This window comes from Coregonus clupeaformis, chromosome 12 (genome assembly GCF_020615455.1).
Source record: "Coregonus clupeaformis isolate EN_2021a chromosome 12, ASM2061545v1, whole genome shotgun sequence".
Taxonomy (NCBI): domain Eukaryota; kingdom Metazoa; phylum Chordata; class Actinopteri; order Salmoniformes; family Salmonidae; genus Coregonus; species Coregonus clupeaformis.
The window spans coordinates 175,309-203,122 of record NC_059203.1 but is presented as its reverse complement, the minus strand read 5'-3'; the positions used below and the strand labels follow the sequence as shown (position 1 = coordinate 203,122).

General features: G+C 46.0%; 1 protein-coding gene across 1 annotated transcript in view; it reads right to left on the bottom strand.

Moving 5' to 3' along the window:
* Positions 1-27,814, bottom strand: part of phf2 (PHD finger protein 2) — a 137,429-nt gene that overhangs the window by 51,129 nt on the left and 58,486 nt on the right. The window contains exons 6-11 of the mRNA XM_045223648.1: positions 16,456-16,642; positions 16,019-16,181; positions 14,706-14,793; positions 14,387-14,493; positions 9,347-9,438; positions 8,376-8,465 (exon numbers count right to left, since the gene is read on the bottom strand). Of these exons, the coding sequence (XP_045079583.1) occupies positions 8,376-8,465; positions 9,347-9,438; positions 14,387-14,493; positions 14,706-14,793; positions 16,019-16,181; positions 16,456-16,642 (727 nt within the window). The remainder of the gene's footprint in view (positions 1-8,375; positions 8,466-9,346; positions 9,439-14,386; positions 14,494-14,705; positions 14,794-16,018; positions 16,182-16,455; positions 16,643-27,814) is intronic.

The following is a 27,814-nucleotide window of genomic DNA, read 5'->3' as shown; positions in this document are numbered from 1 at the left end:
CAGATGGCTCATTCATCACAAAACCAACTGATATTGCCAACTACTTTAATAGATTTTTTCATTGGCAAGATTAGCAAACTTAAGCATGACATGCCAGCAACAAACGCTGACACTACACATCCAAGTATATCTGACCAAATTATGAAAGACAAACATTGTAATTTTGAATTCCGTAAAGTGAGTGTGGAAGAGTTAAACAATTATTGTTGTCTGTCAACAATGACAAGCCACCTGGGTGTGACAACTTGGATGGAAAATTACTGAGGATAATAGCGGACGATATTGCCACTCCTATTTGCCATATCTTCAATCTAAGCCTACTAGAAAGTGTGCCCCCTCAGGCCTGGAGGGAAGCAAAAGTAATTCCGCTACCTAAGAATAGTAAAGCCCCCTTTACTGGCTCAAATAGCCGACCAATCAGCCTGTTACCAACCCTTAGTTAACTTTTAGAAAAAATTGTGTTTGACCAGATACAATGCTATTTTACAGTAAACAAATTGACAACAGACTTTCAGCACGCTTATAGGGAAGGACATTCAACAAGCACAGCACTTACACAAATTACTGATGATTGGCTGAGAGAACTTGATGATAAAAAGATTGTGGGGGCTGTTTTGTTAAGACTTCAGTGCGGCTTTTGACATTATCGATCATAGTCTGCTGCTGGAAAAACGTATGTGTTATGGCTTTACACCCCCTGCTATGATGTGGATAAAGAGTTACCTGTCTAACAGAACACAGAGGGTGTTCTTTAATGGAAGCCTCTCCAACATAATCCAGGTAGAATCAGGAATTCCCCAGGGCAGCTGTCTAGGCCCATTACTTTTTTCAATCTTTACTAACGACATGCCACCGGCTTTGAGTAAAGCCAGAGTGTCTATGTATGCGGATGACTCAACACTAGACACGTCAGCTACCACAGCAAGTGAAATCACTGCAACACTTAACAAAGAGCTACAGTCAGTTTCAGATTGGGTGGCAAGAAATAAGTTAGTCCTAAATATTTCAAAAACTAAAATAATTGTATTTGGGACAAATCATTCACTAAACCTCAACTAAATCTTCAAATCAAATCAAATGTTATTTGTCACATGCGCCGAATACAACAGTGAAATGCTTACTTACAAGCCCTTAACCAACAATGCAGTTTTAAGAAAGAATACCAAAAGAAAAATCACTAAAAAATACAATATAAAAAAATTAAAAGTTAAAGTAACAAATAATTAAAGAGCAGCAGTAAAATAAAATAACAGTAGGGAGGCTATATACAGGGGGTACCGGTACAGAGTCAATGTGCGGGGGCACCGGTTAGTCGAGGTAATTGGGGTAATATGTACATGTGGGTAGAGTTAAAGTGACTATGCATAGATAATAAACAGAGTAGCAGCAGCGTAAAAGAGGGGTGGGGGGGGGCAATGCAAATAATCTCGGTAGCCATTTGATTAGATGTTCAGGAGTCTTATGGCTTGGGGGTAGAAGCTGTTTAGAAGCCTCTTGGACCTAGACTTGGCGCTCCGGTACCGCTTGCCGTGCGGTAGCAGAGACAACAGTCTATGACTAGGGTGGCTGGAGTCTTTGACCATTTTTAGGGCCTTCCTCTGACACCGCCTGGTATAGAGGTCCTGGATGGCAGGAAGCTTGGCCCCAGTGATGTACTGGGCCGTACGCACTACCCTCTGTATTGCCTTGCGGTAGGAGACCGAGCAGTTGCCATACCAGGCAGTGATGCAACTAGTCAGGATGCTCTCGATGGTGCAGCTGTAGAACCTTTTGAGGATCTGAGGACCCATGCCAAATCTTTTCAGTCTCCTGAGGGGGAAAGGTGTTGTTGTGCCCTCTTCACGACTGTCTTGGTGTGTTTGGACCATGATAGTTTGTTGGTGATGTGGACACCAAGGAACTTGAAGCTCTCAACCTGTTCCACTACAGCCCCTTCGATGAAAATGGGGGCGTGCTCGGTCCTCTTCTTTTTCCTGTAGTCCACAATCATCTCCTTTGTCTTGGTCACGCTGAGGGAGAGGTTGTTGTCATGGCACCACACGGCCAGGTCTCTGACCTCCTCCCTATAGGCTGTCTCGTTGTTGTCGGTGATCAGGCCTACCACTGTTGCGTCGTCGGCAAACTTAATGATGGTGTTGGAGTCGTGCCTGGCCACGCAGTCATGGGTGAACAGGGAGTACAGGAGGGGACTGATCACGCACCCCTGAGGGGCCCCCGTGTTGAGGATCAGCGTGGCAGATGTGTTGTTGCCTACCCTTAACACCTGGGGGCGGCCCGTCAGGAAGTCCAGGATCCAGTTGCAGAGGGAGGTGTTTAGTCCCAGGATCCTTAGCTTAGTGATGAGCTTTGAGGGCACTATGGTGTTGAATGCTGAGCTGTAGTCAATGAACAGCATTCTCAAATAGGTGTTCCTTTTGTCCAGGTGGGAAAGGGCAGTGTGGAGTGCAATAGAGATTGCATCATCTGTGGATCTGTTGGGGCGATATGCAAATTGTAGTGGGTCTAGGGTTTCTGGGATAATGGTGTTGATGTGAGCCATGACCAGCCTTTCAAAGCACTTCATGGCTACAGACGTCAGTGCTACGGGTCGGTAGTCATTTAGGCAGGTTATCTTAGAGTCCTTGGGCACAGGGACTATGGTGGTCTGCCTGAAACATGTTGGTATTACAGACTCAGTCAGGGAGAGGTTGAAAATGTCAGTGAAGACACTTGCCAGTTGGTCAGCGAATGCTCGGAGTACACGTCCTGGTAATCCGTCTGGCCCTGCGGCCTTGTGAATGTTGACCTGTTTAAAGGTCTTACTCAAATCGGCTATGGAGAGCGTGATCACACAGTCATCCGGAACAGCTGATGCTCTCATGCATGTTTCAGTGTTGCTGGACACCAGGAAGAGTAGCTGCTGCCTTGGCAGGAACTAATGGGGATCCATAATAAACCCCAGGAAGAGTAGCTGCTGCCTTGGCAGGAACTAATGGGGATCCATAATAAACCCCAGGAAGAGTAGCTGCTGCCTTGGCAGGAACTAATGGGGATCCATAATAAACCCCAGGAAGAGTAGCTGCTGCCTTGGCAGGAACTAATGGGGATCCATAATAAACCCCAGGAAGAGTAGCTGCTGCCTTGGCAGGAACTAATGGGGATCCATAATAAACCCCAGGAAGAGTAGCTGCTGCCTTGGCAGGAACTAATGGGGATCCTTAATAAACCCCAGGAAGAGTAGCTGCTGCCTTGGCAGGAACTAATGGGGATCCATAATAAACCCCAGGAAGAGTAGCTGCTGCCTTGGCAGGAACTGATGAGGATCCTTAATAAACCCCAGGAAGAGTAGCTGCTGCCTTGGCAGGAACTAATGAGGATCCTTAATAAACCCCAGGAAGAGTAGCTGCTGCCTTGGCAGGAACTAATGGGGATCCATAATAAACCCCAGGAAGAGTAGCTGCTGCCTTGGCAGGAACTAATGGGGATCCATAATAAACCCCAGGAAGAGTAGCTGCTGCCTTGGCAGGAACTAATGGGGATCCATAATAAACCCCAGGAAGAGTAGCTGCTGCCTTGGCAGGAACTAATGGGGATCCATAATAAACCCCAGGAAGAGTAGCTGCTGCCTTGGCAGGAACTAATGGGGATCCATAATATATACAAATGCGATACAATTTGAGACACTAACATATGTTGCATAAACACAATCATCATTCTAAAATAAAATCTGCTGCTGATGGAGTTCATGAGCTGGATCTGTCTGAGATGGATCTGTCTGAGATGGATCTGTCTGAAATGGATCTGTCTGAGATGGATCTGTCTGAGATGGATCTGTCTGAGATGGATCTGTCTGAGATGGATCTGTCTGAGATGGATCTGTCTGAGATGGATCTGTCTGAGATGGATCTGTCTGAGCTGGGCCTGTCTGAACTGGGCCTCTCTGAGATGGATCTGAGGGTGCGTCTATATTATGTATGTCTATTGTGTATGTAATCACCTGAGCTGAGCCATAAGGGAAACTGGGAATCTACCAGACCACTATCAGTTAGGGGGATGTTAGGGGGGAAACAGGGAATCTACCAGACCACTATCAGTTAGGGGGATGTTAGGGGGGAAACAGGGAATCTACAGACCACTATCAGTTAGGGGGATGTTAGGGGGAAACAGGAATCTACCACACCACTATCAGTTAGGGGATGTTAGGGGGAAACAGGGAATCTACCACACCACTATCAGTTAGGGGGATGTTAGGGGAAACAGGGAATCTACCAGACCACTATCAGTTAGGGGGATGTTAGGGGAAACAGGGAATCTACCAGACCACTATCAGTTAGGGGGATGTTAGGGGGAAACAGGGAATCTACCAGACCACTATCAGTTAGGGGGGATGTTAGGGGAAACAGGGAATCTACCAGACCACTATCAGTTAGGGGGATGTTAGGAAACAGGAATCTACCAGACCACTATCAGTTAGTGGGATGTTAGGGGGAAACAGGGAATCTACCAGACCACTATCAGTTAGGGGGATGTTAGGGGGAAACAGGGAATCTACCAGACCACTATCAGTTAGGGGGATGTTAGGGGGAAACAGGAATCTACCAGACCACTATCAGTTAGGGGGATGTTAGGGGGGAAACAGGGAATCTACCAGACCACTATCAGTTAGGGGGGATGTTGGGGAAACAGGGAATCTACCAGACCACTATCAGTTAGGGGGATGTTAGGGGGAAACAGGGAATCTACCAGACCACTATCAGTTAGGGGGATGTTAGGGGGAAACAGGGAATCTACCAGACCACTATCAGTTAGGGGGATGTTAGGGGGAAACAGGAATCTACCAGACCACTATCAGTTAGTGGGATGTTAGGGGAAACAGGGAATCTACCAGACCACTATCAGTTAGGGGGATGTTAGGGGGAAACAGGGAATCTACCAGACCACTATCAGTTAGGGGGGATGTTAGGGGGAAACAGGGAATCTACCAGACCACTATCAGTTAGGGGGATGTTAGGGGGGAAACAGGGAATCTACCACACCACTATCAGTTAGGGGGATGTTAGGGGGGAAACAGGGAATCTACCAGACCACTATCAGTTAGGGGGATGTTAGGGGGGAAACAGGGAATCTACCAGACCACTATCAGTTAGGGGGATGTTAGGGGGGAAACAGGGAATCTACCAGACCACTATCAGTTAGGGGGATGTTAGGGGGGAAACAGGGAATCTACCACACCACTATCAGTTAGGGGGGGAACGACCCCCCCCGACTTTTGATCTAAAATCAACCTCTAATTAATTTGTCATTTTTGCAGATTATAAGTGTTAGAGCTAGTAGTGTATAAATATTTATCTTAAAAAATGTGCTATGACATTGCCAATTGATATATACAGTGGGGCAAAAAAGTATTTAGTCAGCCACCAATTGTGCAAGTTCTCCCACTTAAAAAGATGAGAGAGGCCTGTAATTTTCATCATAGGTACACGTCAACTATGACAGACAAATTGAGAAAAAAAAATCCAGAAAATCCCATTGTAGGATTTTTAATGAATTTATTTGCAAATTATGGTGGAAAATAAGTATTTGGTCACCTACAAACAAGCAAGATTTCTGGCTCTCACAGACCTGTAACTTCTTCTTTAAGAGGCTCCTCTGTCCTCCACTCGTTACCTATATTAATGGCACCTGTTTGAACTTGTTATCAGTATAAAAGACACCTGTCCACAACCTCAAACAGTCACACTCCAAACTTCACAATGGCCAAGACCAAAGAGCTGTCAAAGGACACCAAAAACAAAATTGTAGACCTGCACCAGGCTGGGAAGACTGAATCTGCAACAGGTAAGCAGCTTGGTTTGAAGAAATCAACTGTGGGAGCAATTATTAGGAAATGGAAGACATACAAGACCACTGATAATCTCCCTCGATCTGGGGCTCCATGCAAGATCTCACCCCGTGGGGTCAAAATGATCACAAGAACGGTGAGCAAAAATCCCAGAACCACACGGGGGGACCTAGTGAATGACCTGCTGAGAGCTGGGACCAAAGTAACAAAGCCAACCATCAGTAACACACTACGCCGCCAGGGACTCAAATCCTGCAGTGCGAGACGTGTCCCCCCTGCTTAAGCCAGTACATGTCCAGGCCCGTCTGAAGTGCATTTGGATGATCCAGAAGAGGATTGGGAGAATGTCATATGGTCAGATGAAACCAAAATATAACTTTTTGGTAAAAACTCAACTCGTCATGTTTGGAGGACAAAGAATGCTGAGTTGCATCCAAAGAACACCATACCTACTGTGAAGCATGGGGTTGGAAACATCATGCTTTGGGGGCTGTTTTTTCTGCAAAGGGACCAGGACGACTGATCCGTGTAAAGGAAAGAATGAATGGGGCCATGTATCGTGAGATTTTGAGTGAAACCCTCCTTCCATCAGCAAGGGCATTGAAGATGAAACGTGGCTGGGTCTTTCAGCATGACAATGATCCCAAACACACCGCCCGGGCAACGAAGGAGTGGCTTCGTAAGAAGCATTTCAAGGTCCTGGAGTGGCCTAGCCAGTCTCCAGATCTCAACCCCATAGAAAATCTTTGGAGGGAGTTGAAAGTCTGTGTTGCCCAGCGACAGCCCCAAAACATCACTGCTCTAGAGGAGATCTGCATGGAGGAATGGGCCAAAATACCAGCAACAGTGTGTGAAAACCTTGTGAAGACTTACAGAAAACGTTTGACCTGTGTCATTGCCAACAAAGGGTATATAACAAAGTATTGAGAAACTTTTTGTTATTGACCAAATACTTATTTTCCACCATCATATGCCAATAAATTCATTAAAAATCCTACAATGTGATTTTCTGGATTTTTTTTTCTAATTTTGTCTGTCATAGTTGACGTGTACCTATGATGAAAATTACAGGCCTCTCTCATCTTTTTAAGTGGGAGAACTTGCACAATTGGTGGCTGACTAAATACTTTTTTTCCCCACTGTAGCACACCTTTGGATTTCACCCCCCGTCTCATAACGGAATGGTTTGGACCGTTTGGATGTTGACTGGCTCAGAGTGAGCATCTTTTCTTCTCTCAAGTCGACCACGCAGTGCAGGTAGCAAAAAGTGATTGCTGTCCTCGCTATGAAATTAATCAACTTTACCCTGTATATCTAAAAATGACCAAATACACAGATTGTTTAAAGCAAAACTATTAAAACTATTGCTGTTGGTGAACCTGAACAATCAAATTCCATCTAAAGTAAGTCCTGATCAGCAGGGGTAGCCAGTTGAGTGTCACCAGCGATAGCTTACGCTACTTGTATTCCGGTAAAACACCATTATCACAATTTTCAGCGCGTTTGATAGAAATAACCTAGCAAAATGACATTGGCTGTCACTCAACTAATAAAGCCTAATATTGTGCAAGCCATTTTTTACAAACGTTTGAATACTGAAGATGACACACAGAAGTGCCAGATCAGGAATCGGCCTACCTCTCGTTGGTCAGCGTGAGAAGCTGCTCACAGTTTGATATTGATCAAATATTGATATTGCCTGGGGTTGTTCGATCACTGACTGTCAACATAACTACATGTTCAACACTGAAGAAGAGGACGCATCAATTGTCACAGAAGATGAGAGATATTTTCGGGAAGGTAGAAAGAAAGTAATTTAAGCAACACAACAACAACCACAGAAAACAGGTGATTCGTGACATTTGAATCGATTTTCTGATTGATGCGTGCTACATTCGGATTGGTTTGGTGTCCCGTGGACCGATGCATGCTACATTCGGATTGGTTTGGTGTCCCGTGGACCGATGCATGCTACATTCGGATTGGTTTGGTGTCCCGTGGACCCGATGCATGCTACATTCGGATTGGTTTGGTGTCCCGTGGACCCGATGCATGCTACATTCGGATTGGTTTGGTGTCCCGTGGACCGATGCACTCATAAACACTTGAACAGGGGAAGATGCGTATCGGTGAATCGTTACATTCCTACTCTCTACAACAACCTGCCCAGTAGAACAGAACAGATCAGAACAGGGCAGGGTAAGGGTCGAGATCAGATCAGATCAGAACAGGGCAGGGTAAGGGTCGAGATCAGATCAGAACAGGGCAGGGTAAGGGTCGAGATCAGATCAGATCAGAACAGGGCAGGGTAAGGGTCGAGATCAGATCAGATCAGAACAGGGCAGGGTAAGGGTCGAGATCAGATCAGATCAGATCAGAACAGGGCAGGGTAAGGGTCAAGATCAGATCAGATCAGATCAGAACAGGGCAGGGTAAGGGTCGAGATCAGATCAGAACAGGGCAGGGTAAGGGTCGAGATCAGATCAGATCAGAACAGGGCAGGGTAAGGGTCGAGATCAGATCAGATCAGAACAGGGCAGGGTAAGGGTCGTACCTCTGAGATCCGGATCTCCTTGGCCAGGTCCTTGATGAGCTGAGTGGGCTTCATGTTCTCTGGGAGCTCATCCTCGTGCTCTAACAGGGCCTGTAGGGGAGGACACGGTGACGACACGGTTAGTATGGATTTATTTTCAGGTTATACACCATATATACAAAAGTATGTGGAAAACCCCTTCAAATGAGTGGATTCAGCTAGTTCAGCCACACCCGTTGCTGACAGGTGTATAAAATTCGAGAACACAGCCATGCAATCTCCATAGACAAACATTGGTAGTAGAATGGACTTACTGAAGAGCTCATTGACTTTCAAATGTGGCACCGTCATAGGATGCCACCTTTCTGAATGCATAGTGCCAACTGTAAAGTTTGGTGGAGGAGGAATAATGGGTCTGTGGCTGTTTTTCATGGTTCGGGCTAGGCCCCTTAGTTCCAGTGAAGGGAAATCTTATAGCATACAATGACATTCTAGACGACTCTGTGCTTCCAACTTTGTGGCAACAGTTTGGGGAAGGCCCTTTCCTGTTTCAGCATAACCATGCCCCCGTGCATAAAGCGAGATCCATACAGAAATGGTTTGTCATGATCGATGTGGAAGAACTTGACTGGCCTGCACCAAGCCCTGACCTCAACCCCATTGAACACCTTTGGGATGAATTGGAACGCCGACTGCGAGCCAGGCCTAATCGCCCAACATCAGGGCCCGACCTCACTAATGCTCTTGTGGCTGAATGGAAGCAAGTCCCCACAGCAATGTTCCAACATCTAGTGGGAAGCCTTCCCAGAAGATTGGAGGCTGTTATAGCAGCAAAGGGGGGACCAACTCCATATTAATGCCCATGATTTTGGAATGAGATGTTTGATGAGCAGGTGTCCACATACTGTTGGTCATGTAGTGTAGCAGGTATTTGAGGTTATATAGGTGTAATAGATGTGTTATGTAGATGTGATGGAGGAAACCAAACTTGCCTGTTTCTTAGTCCAGGCCCTGAAAGCTCCGTTGATGATCTTAGCTCCATGGACCAGGTAAGGAGCTGGCTGTCTGTTGGCCTTGTGTAGACCTGCAACAATACAGCATACTATTATTATTATTATTATTATTATTATTATTATTATATTATTATTATATTATTATTATATTATTATTATTATATTTATTATATTATAATTATTATTATTATATTATATACTGTTAGATCAGATGTTGACAACCTCAGACATGTCTGACAGCTCTCCCTTGGTAAAGAGGTCTGACAGCTCTCCCTTGGTAAAGAGGTCTGACAGCTCTCCCTTGGTAAAGAGGTCTGACAGCTCTCCCTTGGTAAAGAGGTCTGACAGCTCTCCCTTGGTAAAGAGGTCTGACAGCTCTCCCTTGGTAAGAGGTCTGACAGCTCTCCCTTGGTAAAGAGGTCTGACAGCTCTCCCTTGGTAAAGAGGTCTGACAGCTCTCCCTTGGTAAAGAGGTCTGACAGCTCTCCCTTGGTAAAGAGGTCTGACAGCTCTCCCTTGGTAAAGAGGTCTGACAGCTCTCCCTTGGTAAAGAGGTCTGACAGCTCTCCCTTGGTAAAGAGGTCTGACAGCTCTCCCTTGGTAAAGAGGTCTGACAGCTCTCCCTTGGTAAAGAGGTCTGACAGCTCTCCCTTGGTAAAGAGGTCTGACAGCTCTCCCTTGGTAAAGAGGTCTGACAGCTCTCCCTTGGTAAAGAGGTCTGACAGCTCTCCCTTGGTAAAGAGGTCTGACAGCTCTCCCTTGGTAAAGAGGTCTGACAGCTCTCCCTTGGTAAAGAGGTCTGACAGCTCTCCTTGGTAAAGAGGTCTGACAGCTCTCCCTTGGTAAAGAGGTCTGACAGCTCTCCCTTGGTAAAGAGGTCTGACAGCTCTCCCTTGGTAAAGAGGTCTGACAGCTCTCCCTTGGTAAAGAGGTCTTTTACCTCAATGGGACAATGTGATAAAATAAAGGTTAAAGTAATTGACTAAAACATCTCGGATTCTGTTCATTCACTGTAAGAACATTGATAGAGCTAAAGTCAGGAGCCGTACAGAAATGAAATGTTTCATAAAAACCTATTTCTATTGTCAGAGAACAGCTCCCTCTAGCCTAACTGCTGTCAGTATTTAACCAATCACAACACATCTACATTATCACGTTTCAGAGAGCCTTGTCACCGCAAATTTCATACACAGCAGGGAAAATATAACTCTGTTTCTTTCCTCCACAACGCTGTTGAAACTGGATCCATTCTGGTTCAATAACAGAAAATAATCCCTATAACATCTGATTAGCGCATCCTGGAACAAGTTACTTCAAGCTGAAGGCCGTTTAAATCAGACTCATGCTTCTAGCTGGGTCATATTCATTAGTACACACCATAGCAAAACGTTTTGCAAACGGAAAATGAAAACAGGTATTTCTTATTGGACAGATTCGGGCAGGTCCCATCCTGTTTCAGCCCGTTTGCTTCCGTTCGGTTTGTGAATACAACCCTGTTGCCTCCTTGCCTTGCTGGCTGCCTGTCTCTAGCTGTCTGTCTGTGTGAAGGCTGTCTCTAGCTGCTGTCTGTCTGTGTGAAGGCTGTCTCTAGCTGCTGTCTGTGTGAAGGCTGTCTCTAGCTGCTGTCTGTCTGTCTGTGAAGGCTGTCTCTAGCTGCTGTCTGTCTGTGTGAAGGCTGTCTCTAGCTGCTGTCTGTCTGTGTGAAGGCTGTCTCTAGCTGCTGTCTGTCTGTCTCTGAAGGCTGTTTCTAGCTGCTGTCTGTGTGAAGGCTGTTTCTAGCTGCTGTCTGTGTGAAGGCTGTCTCTAGCTGCTGTCTGTCTGTGTGAAGGCTGTTTCTAGCTGCTGTCTGTCTGTCTGTGAGTGAAGGCTGTCTCTAGCTGCTGTCTGTGTGAAGGCTGTCTCTAGCTGCTGTCTGACTGTCTGTGAGTGAAGGCTGTCTCTAGCTGCTGTCTGTGTGAAGGCTGTCTCTAGCTGCTGTCTGACTGTCTGTGAGTGAAGGCTGTCTCTAGCTGCTGTCTGCCTGTCTGTGAGTGAAGGCTGTCTCTAGCTGCTGTCTGTGTGAAGGCTGTCTCTAGCTGCTGTCTGTCTGTGTGAAGGCTGTCTCTAGCTGCTGTCTGTCTGTGTGAAGGCTGTCTCTAGCTGCTGTCTGTCTGTGTGAAGGCTGTCTCTAGCTGCTGTCTGTCTGTGTGAAGGCTGTCTCTAGCTGCTGTCTGTCTGTGTGAAGGCTGTCTCTAGCTGCTGTCTGTCTGTGTGAAGGCTGTCTCTAGCTGCTGTCTGTCTGTGTGAAGGCTGTCTCTAGCTGCTGTCTGTCTGTGTGAAGGCTGTCTCTAGCTGCTGTCTGTCTGTGTGAAGGCTGTCTCTAGCTGCTGTCTGTCTGTGTGAAGGCTGTCTCTAGCTGCTGTCTGTCTTTGTGAAGGCTGTCTCTAGCTGCTGTCTGTCTGTGTGAAGGCTGTCTCTAGCTGCTGTCTGTCTGTGTGAAGGCTGTCTCTAGCTGCTGTCTGTCTGTGTGAAGGCTGTCTCTAGCTGCTGTCTGTGTGAAGGCTGTCTCTAGCGGCTGTCTGTGTGTGTGATGCTGTCTCTAGCTGCTGTCTGTCTGTGTGAAGGCTGTCTCTAGCTTCTGTCTGTCTGTGAGTGAAGGCTGTCTCTAGCTGCTGTCTGTGTGTGTGATGGCTGTCTCTAGCTGCTGTCTGTCTGTGTGATGGCTGTCTCTAGCTGCTGTCTGTGTGTGAGTGAAGGCTGTCTCTAGCTGCTGTCTGTGTGAAGGCTGTCTCTAGCTGCTATCTGTGTGAAGGCTGTCTCTAGCTGCTATCTCTGTGAAGGCTGTCTCTAGCTGCTGTCTGTGTGTGTGAAGGCTGTCTCTAGCTGCTGTCTGTCTGTGAGTGAAGGCTGTCTCTAGCTGCTGTCTGTCTGTGAGTGAAGGCTGTCTCTAGCTGCTGTCTGTGTGAAGGCTGTCTCTAGCTGCTGTCTGTGTGTGAAGGCTGTCTCTAGCTGCTGTCTTTGTGTGAAGGCTGTCTCTAGCTGCTGTCTGTCTTTGTGAAGGCTGTCTCTAGCTGCTGTCTGTGTGTGTGATGGCTGTCTCTAGCTGCTGTCTGTCTGTGTGATGGCTGGCTCTAGCTGCTGTCTGTGTGAAGGCTGTCTCTAGCTGCTGTCTGTGTGTGAAGGCTGTCTAGCTGCTGTCTGTCTTTGTGAAGGCTGTCTCTAGCTGCTGTCTGTGTGTGTGATGGCTGTCTCTAGCTGCTGTCTGTCTGTGTGATGGCTGTCTCTAGCTGCTGTCTGTGTGTGAGTGAAGGCTGTCTCTAGCTGCTGTCTGTGTGAAGGCTGTCTCTAGCTGCTATCTGTGTGAAGGCTGTCTCTAGCTGCTGTCTTTGTGTGAAGGCTGTCTCTAGCTGCTGTCTGTCTTTGTGAAGGCTGTCTCTAGCTGCTGTCTGTGTGTGTGATGGCTGTCTCTAGCTGCTGTCTGTCTGTGTGATGGCTGGCTCTAGCTGCTGTCTGTGTGAAGGCTGTCTCTAGCTGCTGTCTGTGTGTGAAGGCTGTCTAGCTGCTGTCTGTCTTTGTGAAGGCTGTCTCTAGCTGCTGTCTGTGTGTGTGATGGCTGTCTCTAGCTGCTGTTTGTCTGTGTGATGGCTGTCTCTAGCTGATGTCTGTCTGTGTGAAGGCTGTCTCTAGTTGCTGTCTGTGTGTGAGTGAAGGCTGTCTCTAGCTGCTGTCTGTCTGTGTGAAGGCTGTCTCTAGCTGCTGTCTGTGTGTGAGTGAAGGCTGTCTCTAGCTGCTGTCTGTCTGTGTGAAGGCTGTCTCTACACTGATAGCCAGAGATACCCAGTCAGTCTGCAGCTAGTTAATAGGAGATGGAACCCTGCTGGGTGGGGTTAGTCAAGGAGGAGGTGAGGCATCAACCTGTTCAGGAGAGTTGCAGAATAGATAGAATGTATTGTTTGGAACAGATGTGATATCTATCCTATAAAACTGGGGATAACATCAGCTCTATTAATTATATTTCTATGAGCAATGCTCATCTCACTAAATACACTCCTGTTCTAATGATCCCTGATGTAGAGATAGATATGACCTGGACATAACTATTCTCCATAAGAGAATAATGGGTAAGAAACCACTGTGGTCTTAATAGCCTGCATCCCAAATGGCATCCTATTCCCTACATAGTGCACTACCAGCCCTGTGGGACCTGGTCAAAAGTAGTGCACTATGTAGGGAATAGGGTGGCATTTTGGACGCTGCCGTACAGTAAGTTGGCAATGTTATCTTAAGAAGGCAATCTGACCATATTACAGCAGACAGAGAAAAGGCATCCAGTGGAAATGTAAACAGAGCTCTGTGGCCAGCTGAGAGGAGTTACAACACAGAGAGAGCAGTAATTGAGCTAGTGATTGTGCCTGTGCCAGGCCTTTTGAACCTAATCATCTGTGAACGACGCCACGCAGACGTTTAATGACAATAATAATATTAGAGCATCCAACTCCTCATCTGCTGAGCAGACCGTAGGAAGAACCAACTCCTCATCTGCTGAGCAGACCGTAGGAAGAACACACGCTATTCACCACCAGGAGAACAGGAAACGCATCACAACGCTAGTCAGTGGTCACAGACCCAAAGTAGTCCCTATAACCCAAATAGTCCTGGATTAAAACCCAAATAGCTGTGAAGTAAAACCATAAAAGTCGTCAAGCAACACACAGGCAGTTATGAGGTGAACCCTAAATAGTCATGGCGTAAAAACCTAACATACGTGAAGTAGGGCGGCAGGTAGCTTAGTGGTTAAGAGCGTTGTGCCAGTAACCGAAAGGTTGCTGGTTCTAATCCCCGAGCCAACTAGGTGAAAAATCAGTCGATGTGCCCTTGAGCAAGGCACTTAACCCTAATTGCTCATGTAAGTCGCTCTGGATAAGAGCGTCTGCTAAATGACTAAAATGTAAATGTAAAATGTAAGTAAAAACCTAACAGACGTGAAGTAAAAACCTAACAGACGTGAAGGGGAGAAAAGGTATAAAATAATTAGTGTACCTTTGAATCTCTCCAACAGGTGACGTCCCACGTACCAGCAGGCCGTCTCAAAGTTGGGGAACGGAGTCAGACAGTTCACCTTCAAACGCTTCTCCACCTCGTACGCTCTGGAAGAGGGAGAAGATGACGACACATATGGTACAACACACTATAGAGACGACGACACATATGGTACAACACACTATAGAGATGAATCATGACTTCAGATAAACAATGTGCTTTAACTGGAAGATAAAAGTTGTGACCTCACACCTGAAGGTTTTTTTCTTGTATTAAAAGTATCCTCCTGATGTTTTATAACGTCAGTTAAAGTTCTCACCTCATCTGCATCTCAACACTCAGGTTGTGGACGAAGTGTCCAGAGAAGGCCAGAGTGTCCACTGGAGTCAGAACTGCATTGATCCAACCTGGAACGCGGCACAGAATACATTTACATTTACGTCATTTAGCAGACGCTCTTATCCAGAGCGACTTACAGATAGTGAGTGCATACATTATTTGTTTAATTTTTTCATACTGGCCCCCCGTGGGAATCGAACCCACAACCCTGGCGTTGCAAACGCCATGCTCTACCAACTGAGCTACATCCCTGCCGGCCATTCCCTCCCCTACCCTGGACGACGCTGGGCCAATTGTGCGCCGCCCCATGGGTCTCCCGGTCGCGGCCGGCTACGACAGAGCCTGGAATACACACCATTCAATACCCCAACACATTACATACATACCATTCAATACCCCAACACATTACATACACACCATTCAATACCCCAACACATTACATACACACCATTCAATACCCCAACACATTACATACACACCATTCAATACCCCCAACACATTACATACACACCATTCAATACCCCAACACATTACATACACACCATTCAATACCCCAACACATTACATACACACCATTCAATACACCAACACATTACATACACACCATTAAATACCCCAACACATTACATACACACCATTCAATACACCAACACATTACATACACACCATTCAATACACCAACACATTACATACACACCATTCAATACCCCAACACATTACATACACACCATTCAATACACCAACACATTACATACACACCATTAAATACCCCAACACATTACATACACACCATTCAATACACCAACACATTACATACACACCAACACAATACATACACACCAATCAACAAATGACATCAACAGCGTTCAGTGTTACACTTCCATTCCCAATGAGACTGTTCTGCTAACAACATCAAACTACAATAACATGTTTGATTTGGGCCCTGTCTGGACTAGTGTGGTTCTAACCTGATGGTATGATCACTGCCTCAGAGTGCACTAACCTGATGGTATGATCACTACCTCAGAGTGCACTAACCTGATGGTATGATCACTACCTCAGAGTGCACTAACCTGATGGTATGATCACTACCTCAGAGTGCACTAACCTGATGGTATGATCACTACCTCAGAGTGCACTAACCTGATGGTATGATCACTACCTCAGAGTGCACTAACCTGATGGTATGATCACTACCTCAGAGTGCACTAACCTGATGGTATGAATAGGGTTTGTCCCTGCTTCAGAGATCACTAACCTGATGGTATGATCACTACCTCAGAGTGCACTAACCTGACGGTATGAATAGGGTTTGTCCCTGCTTCAGAGTGCACTTGTAACACTTGTCCACCTGGTCGGCGAAGAACATCTCAGTGTGATTGGCTGAGGACCTCCAGCGCTCATACAGCGATAGGTTTGCGGACGTGGGCTTGATCAGGAAGAAGATCTTCTCTCCCTGTAAACAACAACAGCCATATCAGGACAAGTTTATCATAGTTGTGATTGTTCATGGTTTAGTTGTAGTGTCCTGCTACAGAGCACTGTGGTCAAAAGTAGTGCACTATATAGGGAATAGAGAGGCACCCTTAGTTTTAGTTCATCATAACAACCTTGCATCAGGACTCCTCCTTGTTCATCCTACTGCAAGCTGCACACTGGCTGCACAGACATATGTTCTTTAATAACCTACCTGGATAAATAAAGTGAATGAATAAATAAGGTTATTATACCTTGAGTACGTGGTACCAGACGGAGGCCCCTCCACACTCGATGTGGAAGTCAGTATAGCTGTCTTTAACACAGATCAGACAGTACTTAGTGACTTTAGGTTTCCCCAGGAGAGCGTCGTCTGGCCAGTAGTTCTCTACCCACGACAACCTCCGCACAATCTGAGGACTCTCCACTATACTGTCCATCCTGGGCGAGAGAGCGAGGGCGGAGAGAGAGATAGAGAGAGGGGAGGGAGAGAGGGGAGAGGGAGAGAGAGGGGAGAGAGAGAGGGGAGAGAAAGAGAGAGAGAGAGAGAGAGAGAGAGAGAGAGAGAGAGAGAGAGGAGAGAGGGGAGGCGAGAGAGAGAGAGAGAGAGAGAGAGAGAGAGAGAGAGAGAGAGGGGAGAGAGAGAGAGAGGGAGAGGGAGAGGGGAGAGGGAGAGGAGAGAGGAGAGAGGGAGCAGAGAGAGGGAGAGAGAGAGAGAGGGAGCGAGAGAGAGAGGGGGGAGAGAGAGAGAGAGACAGAGAGAGAGGAGAGAGGGGAGAGAGAGAGAGAGTGAGAGAGAGAGGAGAGAGAGGAGAGAGGGGAGAGTGAGAGAGAGAGAGAGAGAGGAGAGAGAGAGAGAGACAGAGAGAGAGGGGAGAGAGAGAGAGAGAGAGAGACAGAGACAGAGAGAGAGGAGAGAGAGAGATAGAGAGAGGAGAGAGAGAGATTGAGAGAGAAAGTGAGATTGAGAGAGAAAGTGAGAGACCAAAACAACCATACCATGGTTAGAAACATAAATAGATCTGAGGGCTCTCCACTATACTGTCCATTCTAAAAGAAGAGTACAATTTAATAATGTCATTGAGACAGTTAGACAGTTAGACAGTTAGACAGTTAGCTACTGGGATAGACAGTTAGCTACTGGGATAGACAGTTCACTACTGGGATAGACAGTTCACTACTGGGATAGACAGTTCACTACTGGGATAGACAGTTAGCTACTGGGATAGACAGTTAGCTACTGGGATAGACAGTTAGCTACTGGGATAGACAGTTCACTACTGGGATAGACAGTTCACTACTGGGATAGACAGTTAGCTACTGGGATAGACAGTTAGCTACTGGGATAGACAGTTCACTACTGGGATAGACAGTTAGCTACTGGGATAGACAGTTCACTACTGGGATAGACAGTTCACTACTGGGATAGACAGTTCACTACTGGGATAGACAGTTAGCTACTGGGATAGACAGTTAGCCTACTGGGATAGACAGTTAGCTACTGGGATAGACAGTTAGCTACTGGGATAGACAGTTCGCTACTGGGATAGACAGTTCACTACTGGGATAGACAGTTCCAGCATCAGTTCACTACTGGGATAGACAGTTCACTACTGGGATAGACAGTTAGCTACTGGGATAGACAGTTAGCTACTGGGATAGACAGTTAGCTACTGGGATAGACAGTTAGCTACTGGGATAGACAGTTAGTCGCTACTGGGATAGACAGTTCAGCTACTGGGATAGACAGTTAGCTACTGGGATAGACAGTTAGCTACTGGGATAGACAGTTAGCTACTGGGATAGACAGTTAGCTACTGGGAAAGACAGTCTGCTACTGGGATATACAGTTAGCTACTGGGATAGACAGTTAGCTCCTGGGATAGACAGTTAGCTACTGGGATAGACAGTTAGCTACTGGGATAGACAGTTAGCTACTGGGATAGACAGTTCACTACTGGGATAGACAGTTAGCTACTGGGATAGACAGTTAGCTACTGGGATAGACAGTTCACTACTGGGATAGACAGTTAGCTACTGGGATAGACAGTTCACTACTGGGATAGACAGTTAGCTACTGGGATAGACAGTTAGCTACTGGGATAGACAGTTAGCTACTGGGATAGACAGTTAGCTACTGGGATAGACAGTTAGCTACTGGGATAGACAGTTAGTTACTGGGATAGACAGTTAGACAGTTAGCTGGGAAAGACAGTCTGCTACTGGGACATACAGTTAGCTACTGGGATAGACAGTTAGCTCCTGGGATAGACAGTTAGCTACTGGGATAGACAGTTAGCTACTGGGATAGACAGTTCACTACTGGGATAGACAGTTAGCTACTGGGATAGACAGTTAGCTCCTGGGATAGACAGTTAGCTACTGGGATAGACAGTTAGCTCCTGGGATAGACAGTTAGCTACTGGGATAGACAGTTAGCTCCTGGGATAGACAGTTAGCTCCTGGGATAGACAGTTAGCTACTGGGATAGACAGTTAGCTACTGGGATAGACAGTTGGCTACTGGGATAGACAGTTCGCTACTGGGATAGACAGTTCACTACTGGGATAGACAGTTCGCTACTGGGATAGACAGTTAGCTACTGGGATAGACAGTTAGTTACTAGGATAGACAGTTAGACAGTTAGACAGTTAGCTGGGAAAGACAGTCTGCTACTGGGATATACAGTTAGCTACTGGGATAGACAGTTAGCTCCTGGGATAGACAGTTAGCTACTGGGATAGACAGTTAGCTACTGGGATAGACAGTTCGCTACTGGGATAGACAGTTCACTACTGGGATAGACAGTTCAAAGCTACTGGGATAGACAGTTAGCTACTGGGATAGACAGTTAGCTCCTGGGATAGACAGTTAGCTACTGGGATAGACAGTTAGCTCCTGGGATAGACAGTTAGCTACTGGGATAGACAGTTAGCTACTGGGATAGACAGTTGGCTACTGGGATAGACAGTTCGCTACTGGGATAGACAATTCACTACTGGGATAGACAGTTCGCTACTGGGATAGACAGTTAGCTACTGGGATAGACAGTTAGCTACTGGGATAGACAGTTGGCTACTGGGATAGACAGTTAGCTACTGGGATAGACAGTTAGCTACTGGGATAGACAGTTGGCTACTGGGATAGACAGTTCGCTACTGGGATAGACAGTTAGCTACTGGGATAGACAGTTAGCTACTGGGATAGACAGTTCACTACTGGGATAGACAGTTAGCTACTGGGATAGACAGTTATCTACTGGGATAGACAGTTCGCTACTGGGATAGACAGTTAGCTACTGGTATAGACAGTTATCTACTGGGATAGACAGTTAGCTACTGGGATAGACAATTAGCTACTGGGATAGACAGTTAGCTACTGGGATAGACAGTTAGCTACTGGGATAGACAGTTAGACAGTTAGCTACTGGGATAGACAGTTCACTACTGGGATAGACAGTTCACTACTGGGATAGACAGTTAGCTACTGGGATAGACAGTTCACTACTGGGATAGACAGTTAGCTACTGGTATAGACAGTTATCTACTGGGATAGACAGTTCGCTACTGGGATAGACAGTTAGCTACTGGGATAGACAGTTAGCTACTGGGATAGTAACAGTTAGCTACTGGGATAGACAGTTAGCTACTGGGATAGACAGTTCACTACTGGGATAGACAGTTCACTACTGGGATAGACAGTTAGCTACTGGGATAGACAGTTAGCTACTGGGATAGACAGTTAGCTACTGGGATAGACAGTTAGCTACTGGGATAGACAGTTAGCTACTGGGATAGACAGTTAGCTACTGGGATAGACAGTTAGCTACTGGGATAGACAGTTAGCTACTGGATAACAGTTAGCTACTGGGATAGACAGTTAGCTACTGGGATAGACAGTTAGCTACTGGGATAGACAGTTAGCTACTGGGATAGACAGTTAGCTACTGGGATAGACAGTTCGCTACTGGGATAGACAGTTAGCTACTGGGATAGACAGTTAGCTACTGGGATAGACAGTTAGCTACTGGGATAGACAGTTAGCTACTGGGATAGACAGTTAGCTACTGGGACTAGACAGTTAGCTACTGGGATAGACAGTTAGCTACTGGGATAGACAGTTAGCTACTGGGATAGACAGTTCTACTGGGATAGACAGTTAGCTACTGGGATAGACAGTTAGCTACTGGGATAGACAGTTCGCTACTGGGATAGACAGTTAGCTACTGGGATAGACAGTTAGCTACTGGGATAGACAGTTAGCTACTGGGATAGACAGTTAGCTACTGGGATGAACAGTTAGCTACTGGGATAGACAGTTAGCTACTGGGATAGACAGTTAGCTACTGGGATAGACAGTTTACTACTGATAGACAGTTAGCTACTGGGATAGACAGTTCACTACTGGGATAGACAGTTAGCTACTGGGATAGACAGTTAGCTACTGGGATAGACAGTTAGCTACTGGGATAGACAGTTAGCTACTGGGATAGACAGTTAGCTACTGGGATAGACAGTTAGACTACTGGGATAGACAGTTAGCTACTGGGATAGACAGTTAGCTACTGGGATAGACAGTTAGCTACTGGGATAGACAGTTAGCTACTGGGATAGACAGTTAGCTACTGGGATAGACAGTTAGCTACTGGGATAGACAGTTGCTACTGGGATAGACAGTTAGCTACTGGGATAGACAGTTGAGCTACTGGGATAGACAGTTAGCTACTGGGATAGACAGTTAGCTACTGGGATAGACAGTTAGCTACTGGGATAGACAGTTAGCTACTGGGATAGACAGTTCGCTACTGGGATAGACAGTTAGCTACTGGGATAGACAGTTAGCTACTGGGATAGACAGTTAGCTACTGGGATAGACAGTTAGCTACTGGGATAGACAGTTCACTACTGGGATAGACAGTTAGCTACTGGGATAGACAGTTACAGCTACTGGGATAGACAGTTAGCTACTGGGATAGACAGTTAGCTACTGGGATAGACAGTTAGCTACTGGGATAGACAGTTAGCTACTGGGATAGACAGTTAGCTACTGGGATAGACAGTTAGCTACTGGGATAGACAGTTAGCTACTGGGATAGACAGTTACTACTGGGATAGACAGTTAGCTACTGGGATAGACAGTTAGCTACTGGGATAGACAGTTAGCTACTGGGATAGACAGTTAGCTACTGGGATAGACAGTTAGCTACTGCAGACAGATATAGACAGTTAGCTCACTGGGATAGACAGTTAGCTACTGGGATAGACAGTTCAGCTACTGGGATAGACAGTTAGCTACTGGGATAGACAGTTAGCTACTGGGATAGACAGTTCGCTACTGGGATAGACAGTTAGCTACTGAAAGGATAGACAGTTAGCTACTGGGATAGACAGTTAGCTACTGGGATAGACAGTTAGCTACTGGGATAGACAGTTAGCTACTGGGATAGACAGTTAGCTACTGGGATAGACAGTTAGCTACTGGGATAGACAGTTCAGCTACTGGGATAGACAGTTAGCTACTGGGATAGACAGTTAGCTACTGGGATAGACAGTTCGCTACTGGGATAGACAGTTAGCTACTGGGATAGACAGTTAGCTACTGGGATAGACAGTTAGCTACTGGGATAGACAGTTAGCTTCACTGGGATAGACAGTTAGCTACTGGGATAGACAGTTAGCTACTGGGATAGACAGTTAGCTACTGGGATAGACAGTTAGCACTTGGGATAGACAGTTAGCTACTGGGATAGACAGTTAGCTACTGGGATAGACAATTGGCTCACTGGGATAGACAGTTCGCTACTGGGATAGACAGTTAGCTACTGGGATAGACAGTTAGACAGTTAGCTGGGATAGACAGTTAGCTACTGGGATAGACAGTTAGCTACTGGGATAGACAGTTAGCTACTGGGATAGACAGTTCACTACTGGGATAGACAGTTAGCTACTGGGATAGACAGTTAGCTACTGGGATAGACAGTTAGCTACTGGGATAGACAGTTAGCTACTGGGATAGACAGTTCACTACTGGGATAGACAGTTAGCTACTGGGATAGACAGTTAGCTACTGGGATAGACAGTTAGCTCACTGGGATAGACAGTTCGCTACTGGGATAGACAGTTAGCTACTGGGATAGACAGTTAGCTACTGGGATAGACAGTTAGCTACTGGGATAGACAGTTAGCTACTGGGATAGACAGTTAGCTACTGGGATAGACAGTTCGCTACTGGGATAGACAGTTAGCTACTGGGATAGACAGTTACTGGGATAGACAGTTAGCTGCTGGGATAGACAGTTAGCTACTGGGATAGACAGTTAGCTACTGGGATAGACAGTTAGCTACTGGGATAGACAGTTACTACTGGGATAGACAGTGCTACTGGGATAGACAGTTCACTACTGGGATAGACAGTTAGCTACTGGGATAGACAGTTAGCTACTGGGATAGACAGTTCACTACTGGGATAGACAGTTAGCTACTGGGATAGACAGTTAGCTACTGGGATAGACAGTTCACTACTGGGATAGACAGTTAGCTACTGGGATAGACAGTTAGCTACTGGGATAGACAGTTAGCCACTGCGGATAGACAGTTAGCTACTGGGATAGACAGTTAGCTACTGGGATAGACAGTTCAGCTACTGGGATAGACAGTTAGCTACTGGGATAGACAGTTAGCTACTGGATAGACAGTCACTACTGTACAGACAGTTCAGCTACTGGGATAGACAGTTAGCTACTGGGATAGACAGTTGCTACTGGGATAGACAGTTCACTACTGGGATAGACAGTTAGCTACTGGGACAGACAGTTAGCTTACTGGGATAGACAGTTAGCACAGTTCTACTGGGATAGACAGTTAGCTACTGGGATAGACAGTTAGCTACTGGGATAGACAGTTAGCTACTGGGATAGACAGTTAGACTACTGGGATAGACAGTTCACTACTGGGATAGACAGTTAGCTACTGGGATAGACAGTTAGCTACTGGGATAGACAGTTAGCTACTGGGATAGACAGTTAGCTACTGGGATAGACAGTTAGCTACTGGGATAGACAGTTCGCTACTGGGATAGACAGTTAGCTACTGGGATAGACAGTTCACTACTGGGATAGACAGTTAGCTACTGGGATAGACAGTTAGCTACTGGGATAGACAATTAGCTACTGGGATAGACAGTTAGCTACTGGGATAGACAGTTAGCTACTGGGATAGACAGTTCACTACTGGGATAGACAGTTAGCTACTGGGATAGACAGTTAGCTACTGGGATAGACAGTTAGCTACTGATAGACAGTTAGCTACTGGGATAGACAGTTCGCTACTGGGATAGACAGTTAACTACTGGGATAGACAGTTAGCTACTGGGATAGACAGTTATCTACTGGGATAGACAGTTAGCTACTGGGATAGACAATTAGCTACTGGGATAGACAGTTCAGCTACTGGGATAGACAGTTCGCTACTGGGATAGACAGTTAGCTACTGGGATAGACAGTTGCTACTGGGTAATTAGCACTGGGATAGACAGTTAGCTACTGGGATAGACAGTTAGCTACTGGGATAGACAGTTAGCTACTGGGATAGACAGTTAGCTACTGGGATAGACAGTTAGCTACTGGGATAGACAGTTAGCTACTGACAGACCTTACTGGGATAGACAGTTATCTACTGGGATAGACAGTTCACCACAGCTACTGGGATAGACAGTTAGCTACTGGGATAGACAGTTCACTACTGGGATAGACAGTTAGCTACTGGGATAGACAGTTAGCTACTGGGATAGACAGTTCACTACTGGGATAGACAAGTTAGCTACTGGGATAGACAGTTAACTACTGGGATAGACAGTTCAGACTACGGGAAGACAGTTAGCTCACTGGGATAGACAGTTAGCTACTGGGATAGACAGTTATCTACTGGGATAGACAGTTAGCTACTGGGATAGACAGTTAGCTACTGGGATAGACAGTTAGCTACTGGGATAGACAGTTAGCTACTGGGATAGACAGTTAGCTACTGGGATAGACAGTTACAAACAGCTACTGGGATAGACAGTTAGCTACTGGGATAGACAGTTAGCCTACTGGGATAGACAGTTAGCTACTGGTATAGACAGTTAGCTACTGGGATAGACAGTTCACTACTGGGATAGACAGTTAGCTACTGGGATAGACAGTTAGCTACTGGGATAGACAGTTAACTACTGGGATAGACAGTTAGCTACTGGGATAGACAGTTAGCTACTGGGATAGACAGTTCACTACTGGGATAGACAGTTAGCTACTGGGATAGACAGTTACACGGGATAGACAGTTAGCTACTGGGATAGACAGTTAACTACTGGGATAGACAGTTAGCTACTGGGATAGACAGTTAGCTACTGGGATAGACAGTTAGCTACTATAGACAGTTAGCTACTGGGATAGACAGTTAGCTACTGGGATAGACAGTTAGCTACTGGGATAGACAGTTCACTACTGGGATAGACAGTTAGCTACTGGGATAGACAGTTAGCTACTGGGATAGACAGTTCACTACTGGGATAGACAGTTACTACTGGGATAGACAGTTAGCTACCGGGATAGACAGTTCACTACTGGGATAGACAGTTAGCTACTGGGATAGACAGTTAGCTACTGGGATAGACAGTTCGCTACTGGGATAGACAGTTAGCTACTGGGATAGACAGTTAGCTACTGGGATAGACAGTTAGCTACTGGGATAGACAGTTAGCTACTGGGATAGACAGTTAGACGCAGACAGTTAACTACTGGGATAGACAGTTAGCTACTGGATAGACAGTTAGCTACTGGGATAGACAGTTAAGCTACTGGGACAGACAGTTACTACTGGGATAGACAGTTAGCTACTGGGATAGACAGTTAGACTACTGGGATAGACAGTTCACTACTGGGATAGACAGTTAGCTACTGGGATAGACAGTTGCTTACTGGGATAGACAGTTCACTACTGGGATAGACAGTTGCTACTGGGATAGACAGTTAGCTACTGGGATAGACAGTTAGCTACTGGGATGACATTAGCTACGGATAGACAGTTAGCTCTGGGATAGACAGTTAGCTACTGGGATAGACAGTTAGCTACTGGGATAGACAGTTAGCTACTGGATAGACAGTTCGCTACTGGGATAGACAGTTCCTACTGGGATAGACAGTTAGCTCGGATAGACAGTTAGCTACTGGGATAGACAGTTAGCTACTGGGATAGACAGTTAGCTACTGGGATAGACAATTAGCTACTGGGATAGACAGTTAGCTACTGGGATAGACAGTTAACTACTGGGATAGACAGTTAGCTACTGGGATAGACAGTTAGCTACTGGGATAGACAGTTAGCTACTGGGATAGACAGTTCACTACTGGGATAGACAGTTAGCTACTGGGATAGACATCTGGAATAGACAGTTAGCTACTGGGATAGACAGTTATCTACTGGGATAGACAGTTTACTGGGATAGACAGTTAGCTACTGGGATAGACAGTTAGCTACTGGGATAGACAGTTAGCTACTGGATAGACAGTTAGCTACTGGGATAGACAGTTAGCTACTGGGATAGACAGTTAGCTACTGGGATAGACAGTTAGCTACTGATAGACAGTTAGCTACTGATAGACAGTTAGCTACTGGGATAGACAGTTAGCTACTGGGATAGACAGTTAGCTACTGGGATAGACAGTTCACTACTGGGATAGACAGTTAGCTACTGGGATAGACAGTTAGCTACTGGGATAGACAGTTAGCTACTGGGATAGACAGTTCACTACTGGGATAGACAGTTAGCTACTGGGATAGACAGTTAGCTACTGGGATAGACAGTTCACTACTGGGATAGACAGTTAGCTACTGGTATAGACAGTTATCTACTGGGATAGACAGTTCGCTACTGGGATAGACAGTTCACTACTGGGATAGACAGTTAGCTACTGGGATAGACAGTTAGCTCCTGGGATAGACAGTTAGCTACTGGGATAGACAGTTAGCTACTGGGATAGACAGTTAGCTACTGGGATAGACAGTTAGCTACTGGAAGACAGTTTACTACTGGGATAGACAGTTAGCTACTGGGATAGACAGTTAGCTACTGGGATAGACAGTTAGCTACTGGGATAGACAGTTAGCTACTGGGATAGACAGTTAGCTACTGGGATAGACAGTTAGCTACTGGGATAGACAGTTAGCTACTGGGATAGACAGTTAGACAGTTCACTACTGGGATAGACAGTTCACTACTGGGATAGACAGTTAGCTACTGGGATAGACAGTTAGCTACTGGGATAGACAGTTAGCTACTGGGATAGACAGTTAGCTACTGGGATAGACAGTTAGCTACTGGGATAGACAGTTAGCTACTGGGATAGACAGTTAGCTACTGGGATAGACAGTTCGCTACTGATAGACAGTTACTACTGGGATAGACAGTTAGCTACTGGGATAGACAGTTAGCTACTGGGATAGACAGTTAGCTACTGGGATAGACAGTTAGCTACTGGGATAGACAGTTAGCTACTGGGATAGACGGTTCATAGCTACTGGGATAGACAGTTAGCTACTGGGATAGACAGTTAGGCTACTGGGATAGACAGTTAGCTACTGGGATAGACAGTTAGCTACTGGGATAGACAGTTAGCTACTGGGATAGACAGTTAGCTACTGGGATAGACAGTTAGCTACTGGGATAGACAGTTCGGCTACTGGGATAGACAGTTAGCTACTGGGATAGACAGTTAGCTACTGGGATAGACAGTTAGCTACTGGGATAGACAGTTAGCTACTGGGATAGACAGTTAGCTACTGGGATAGACAGTTAGCTACTGGGATAGACAGTTAGCTACTGGGATAGACAGTTGCTACTGGGATAGACAGTTAGCTACTGGGATAGACAGTTAGCTACTGGGATAGACAGTTAGCTACTGGGATAGACAGTTAGCTACTGGGATAGACAGTTCACTACTGGGATAGACAGTTAGCTACTGGGATAGACAGTTAGCTACTGGGATAGACAGTTAGCTACTGGGATAGACAGTTAGCTACTGGGATAGACAGTTGGCTACTGGGATAGACAGTTGGCTACTGGGATAGACAGTTAGCTACTGGGATAGACAGTTAGCTACTGGGATAGACAGTTAGCTACTGGGATAGACAGTTAGCTACTGGGATAGACAGTTAGCTACTGGGATAGACAGTTCACTACTGGGATAGACAGTTAGCTACTGGGATAGACAGTTAGCTACTGGGATAGACAGTTCGCTACTGGGATAGACAGTTAGCTACTGGGATAGACAGTTAGCTACTGGGATAGACAGTTAGCTACTGGGATAGACAGTTAGCTACTGGGATAGACAGTTAGCTACTGGGATAGACAGTTAGCTACTGGGATAGACAGTTAGCTACTGGGATAGACAGTTAGCTACTGGGATAGACAGTTCACTACTGGGATAGACAGTTCACTACTGGGATAGACAGTTAGCTACTGGGATAGACAGTTAGCTACTGGGATAGACAGTTAGCTACTGGGATAGACAGTTAGCTACTGGGATAGACAGTTAGCTACTGGGATAGACAGTTAGCTACTGGGATAGACAGTTAG